Below are 6,000 nucleotides of genomic sequence, written 5' to 3' on the forward strand. Positions count from 1 at the left end.
AAAAGCATTCCTATCAGGACAACCCATCAAAGGAGACAGAAAATGTAGATCAGTTATTTTTTGATTTTTCAAATTGAAAATGGACCAATAAAGCAAGTTCTGTATTGTTGTATATTTTACTGTATTGAATTGTACTAGACCACAAAACCAGAAATAGCCCACATAACGGATTCATTTGTTTTAACATTAGCCTTACTTTTGAGCTTTCACATCAAATGTTTAATAAACTACTATGAGAAAACAACACAAACTCCAATGGACAGCTCCAATGGCCCACACGGTGCGTACTGAAGGCCTATAGCCAACATTTCTCATGTCTCACAAGACGGAAATCTCTCGTTCTAAAAATGTTTAACATAATGATTTAAGTAGCCTAAGTTATTCATTTGACATAAAAGGCTTACAAATAGGGATAAGCAATATTCTTTCCAATGGTCATCTTACATAATAACATGTTTGAATAGGCATGAGTTTAGTAGACTTAGCTAGCATAGACCCTACACCTGTCTTTCCCCCATCATAACCCAAATTCTAGGTTGTTTTTATTTGTAAATTTAGTCATTTAACAATGTATAGCTTTAAAATATGGTCAAACTATCAATCTCATGGAATATCAGTCTTTCCAATCTACTCTGTCGATCAATGTTTCCCATCCCTCATTTTACCAAACACAGTGACAGGGTCAGGCTGTGAAATTGCAGACTTGGCCTTCAATACCTAATCTAGGCATGCCGATCTCATTGATAACAAAATCACAATGCTAATGTTTGTATGCATAGGCCTAGGTTATATCCAAAATAACTGATTGAATATATCATGTTTTTGACAGGTAGGCTTACCTACACTCTCACAATGGTAGCCCTATGATATGACTAGTTTGTGCAGAAAATGGCTCTGCTTCTGTGCTCTCAAGTTTACTTGTTGCCTTTGCCAGAGACATGACAACCGAACCTAACCAGAGAACAATATGAACTGTTCTGGAACAACATTCCGTGGCATATTTTGGTCATGAAAATGTGATCTTGTGGTTGCACTCGGGAAAGTAGCCTAGGACGCTATCGTCATAACTGCAGCCTTTTTGATGATCACTGTTTTCAGTCCCGCCCTCTCGCTTTTGTCGACTGTTATGCGTTCGGATTCCGTATTTGAAAAATAGGCTAAAAGTGATGTCAAGAACAGCCTTTTTTTCCTCAAATACTGACTTCCAACCAGTCGAATGAATTAACTAATTCAACATATGATGGCAAGGGTAAGGAGGTGTCGTATGTAGGAGAATGTTATATGAATGAAGGCTAGACTATACATTGACATTTGTGTAGGCTATGTTAAGATATATTCCTACATGATTAGGCTACACCTACCCGGCATATGCCTGTTACAGACTGAACTTGAAACTACTTAGCCCATGGTGTGGTTGATTTCATTTATTTACTCAACTTTACAAGTTTAGTAGCGTAAATCTGTTCAGTGTAACAGATGGTAGGCAATGCTGCTACAGTAATGTGCTCAGCGGAATATGCTAATATAACGTCAATATCAAATGACTAAACTGTTCCCGCGCACTGTCCCGAACAAACACTTTAGGCTACTATTAATGAAGCAAAGAAGGACGATATCCAGACCGTGTATCGTCATTTGAAAATGGGCGGGAAGTGTACATAAAACTCTGAACAAGCATCTCTCCAAATGTCATTGGATGACTTAACGTTGTCAGAATGTTTTTTTCTAAACTATCTTTCTCAGCCCCGGACTGGTAAGAGAGCAAGTCGACAATCAGAAGCTACAAACTTACAAGCCCTAACGAAACGGCAATGTTCCATGGATACAGTTGCAGCAGGACATCATAGTCTACGTTTTTGAGAGCAGGAGACAGACCAACATTTTGGAGTTGCAGATAAGTTGCACCTGTAGGCTAACCTGTATCGTCAGTCCGGAAGGGTAGTATATAGCCAAATTGTGGAGTTGGATAGAATCTTTCAGAATAACACGGGTCTATAAATTAACCATGGGAAATATCCCTGAACACTCTTTTAGAATCTCAAACGTTATCAACTTCACGTGAACGGGGTTCATGAATAAAGATAAACCTCAACTCTGCAGGCTGGACGATTGGAATTTGTTTTTAGTTTTTCAACTTCGTGCATCTAGGTCTACAAGTGGACATCCAACATTCCAATCCAATGTGATAAAAAATAAATCATTTTTAAGGAAGGTGGTGATGACCATACATTTGAGTTGGAAATGGCGTGACATCCATGTTTTCCGTGCTGATGCGAGTTGTTACATTGGGATGGTATTAAAAAGAGAGGCGGACCCTGGCAGTGTACCAACTTCTTTCAGGCTACAGACTATTTACTACATTTTCGCAGTGCCTTGCGTCACAACCAAGAAGACGTATACCATCAAAATCATTCACACATACCTTAGTATCAACTTGTGAAACCTGTATCATATAACATTATTCTCTTTATGGTTTTCGTCCACCAAGAATGGCTGGAGGGGCAAACAGACTGAGCAGCGCATCTGCAAGAGGAGACTTAGCAGAAGTCGAGATGTTATTACAGAACGGAGCAGATGTTAATGAAAACAATGTATTCGGCAGGACACCGTTACAGGTTGGTTCTGCATTTGATTTTATAAACATGTAAATCTATAAATTCATGATTCAGTCTATTTGATCGATTTGAACTTAAACTACCACATCTTAGCATGTGTGTGTTAGTACAGCCTAATGTAAAATGGACTAAACTGCGTGCTTTATTGACAAATAAAGTGTTACAATTATCCAGAGGATACACTTTCTGTAACATGGACTATATATATACTTGATCCAAATGATTTTGAACGAATAGTTTAATGTAGCATAAAGAGAATAGGCTGTGCTGGGTGTCATATTTTAAATTGTATGATTTATGGAGAGTGCAGCAAAGTGACTTGTAGGCCTTAATTTAGTAGCATTATGTGAACCACTAAAACCCCCAATGTAGACTAGAATAATGATGTACACCTATTCGTGATTTACCAGAAATTGTAATTGCAATGCATTATATATTTGTTGTTGTTGAATATATTCATATTTTTTACATTCTGTAGACTAAAAAGTTTAGCAGGTTAATATATCTTGATAAGGATGGGTTCAAACATTATGAAAACGTGTCAATCATTGAATAATATGATTATGTGTTTATATTTATAAAGAAGTATCATTGCTCAATAGTGATAATTAAAGAAGATAATATAGTCAAGACCTTGATGCTTGACCTCATGCACTACTCTTTGGACAAGCATGCACACTCAAACACATAGGCCTATGAAACATGTAATTGGTTTCAACAATACTATTTCTTCAATTTTAAGCTTATAGATAAAACACTAATTTGCTGTCTCTTTATGTCATGACACATTTATGTGGGTTGATCACTTGGTTGGTTAGGCTATATTTATACCGCCTTGGCATACCTCTGAATATCTGCCTTTGACCACATGGGGAATCTCCAAATGCAATGTTTGCTTTAGAAATTTAACTAAGTTTACTGTTTTCTCAAATTACACAATCAAACTCATGTAAAACTAGCAAATTGCAGATTGTGAAAGACTGTTGATTTGGACAGTTCATGACCAGACTGGATAGATTTTCAGGCTAATCTCTTACCATGTTATAGGGTCCAGGGTGCAGATGAAAAGGGCTGAAAGTGGTTAATTGACCCAACCACACGTTTTTGTTGAATGTATAACTCCAATTTAGGCCTATACTCAAATTCAAAGTGCTCTATAAGATTTACCTTAGTACATAAGAAAACGATATAAGTATGACATGTATCCCCACGCACAAACTGTAATACACTATTAGTATCACTCCTCTCTTCCAAATGAAAAATATATGTCATGGCTATTAATTCTATATGCCTAATAATGATGACGACGAACTAAGGCTCTATGATTTATTAGAAGATAATAGGTTTACATCATTTAGGTAAAAGACGAATGAAAAAAGGCTAACACAATGAATACATAATACATTGTTATGTGGTTTAGATTCGTTTTTTTATCATTCCTTTTGAAAACAACAGGTGTACATCTAGACGTGTCTCTCCCCCGGCAACAGAGCCTTAAATAATTCATATTTTCCTTAAAACGGTATACTTCTTACAGCCTTCATGTTCTGTCTTTGCATATACTATACTATATAAGTATTCCGCTCTCAACCAGCTCTGATATACGATTATATTTTCCCCTTTTTTTTCTTCTTTCTTTCTTTCTTACATTTTTTTACAGGTGATGAAACTTGGTAACCCCGCCATCGCCGAAGCGCTGCTGAGGGCGAACGCAAATCCAAACGTGCGCGACCATGTCAGAGGTCTCACCATCACTCATGACGCTGCAAGGGATGGATATGCAGACACCCTACACGTACTGATGGATCATGGCGCAGACGTCAATCTCCTGGACAATGATGGCAATCTTCCATTGCATCTAGCCGCAAGAGAAGGCTATCTTGATGTGGTCCAGCTCCTTGTTGGTTGTACGATGGAAGCCACAAGGTGCAACTCCAAAGGCCACACACCTTATGATCTGGCGACTATGAACCATAGAGTATCCATTGCGCAATACATTCAGGGGCACACTAATTAATGAATATATATCGGACAATCCTGGCTGGGATAGCGAGGTGGTAGGCCTGCATAAGAACGAGGAAGAAAGTAGCAAAAACATGTAGGTCCATCTACCTCTCTGGTTACAATGTATTTGGATGTTTTTCAGACATGATAGCCTCAATTCTCAATCATAAAGGAGGACCCTAGCATGAAGGTTTCCTCCAAACTTAATAAGAAAACATAGCCTAATTCCATAGTTTTTGACTCCAATTTTCTCCATAGCAGAACAAATGTGTCGAGATTTTTTGCCACTGGAATGATCATTTGAATCTATTTAATATATTAAAGCATTTTTAGGCCGACAACATTTCCCTAACAACATCTCCAGCTGCTTTGTTTCTCTTTTTTCTCTCATGTTTTTCCGATATTTCCTAGTGGTACACGTAAGGTGGGGATTTGTCTTTCAAATTCAATTCACTACCAACATTTTAACTATTTGAGATGTGGGTTTGATACTTCAACGACTATTTAAAATTAAATGAGGAACAATATTTTATTGTTTAACTTCAAGACCATAGGCTGTAGGTATTAGAATAGATGACCCTCTTCATCCAAGGTAGCCTACCTACTCTTGTGCGCATAGCAAATGTCTTATTTTGTCCCGATAGCCCATTTTGTTAATTAAACCCATGCTATTTTGAGTAATAACCCAGTAACCTAGGCCTACCTTCATTCTTCTTGTCCAGACCATTGGTCATAAATTATCAATCTAATGGTAGCCTGACTGTATCGGCAATTATTTTCGATTTTACGTGCACTTGTAAATAATCAAACAAATAGATTTTGTAAGGAACTGTGAAAGCACGCGTTTACTAATATTCACGTTTTATTTTTTACCAAAGACAACAACTGTCTGCAGGTCTTACCTGATTTTCTGTTTGGCTTTTAGATAGCAATTTGGTTGAAATATAATGTACGTAGGGCTATACTACCAGTATGCCTCGTTTTACTGTATTATCTTCTATTTGAATATTGCTAATCGATTATTTTCACTGTTGTTTGATTTGTGAGACGAATAAATTCATTTGTCCACTGATTATTAGAAGTTTGCGTCATTTTTTAAATAATTTGCCATTTTTTTTATATCCCCCTGAGGCTACTCAGCACTGCTGATGTGATCAACCAACAGTGATTGTTCCATACGATATAGTATTTTATTAATTCAAGGAAAATATAGGCTATTGAAAGTAGGCATACCCTACCTTGGAATGAAGTATATGAGCTGGACCGAAATACTAGGGGTCACAATGAAACTATAACAAATATTGTTACTCCAAACATTGGCTAGACATCTGCTTTGCTTCTACATTTATTGTCACTGTGATTTTGAAATCATGTAATGTTA

General features: G+C 37.1%; 1 protein-coding gene across 1 annotated transcript; it reads left to right on the forward strand.

The window, feature by feature from the left end:
- The first annotated feature begins 2,423 nt into the window (after positions 1-2,423).
- Positions 2,424-4,632, forward strand: LOC139407629 (cyclin-dependent kinase inhibitor 2C (p18, inhibits CDK4)). The gene is made up of 2 exons (XM_071151462.1): positions 2,424-2,615; positions 4,276-4,632. The coding sequence occupies exons 1-2, from the start codon at positions 2,490-2,492 to the stop codon at positions 4,630-4,632; spliced, it is 483 nt and encodes a 160-aa protein (XP_071007563.1). The 5' UTR covers positions 2,424-2,489.
- The last annotated feature ends 1,368 nt before the right edge of the window (positions 4,633-6,000 follow it).

The sequence above is a fragment of the Oncorhynchus clarkii genome, chromosome 4 (assembly GCF_045791955.1).
Source record: "Oncorhynchus clarkii lewisi isolate Uvic-CL-2024 chromosome 4, UVic_Ocla_1.0, whole genome shotgun sequence".
Taxonomy (NCBI): Eukaryota; Metazoa; Chordata; class Actinopteri; order Salmoniformes; family Salmonidae; genus Oncorhynchus; species Oncorhynchus clarkii.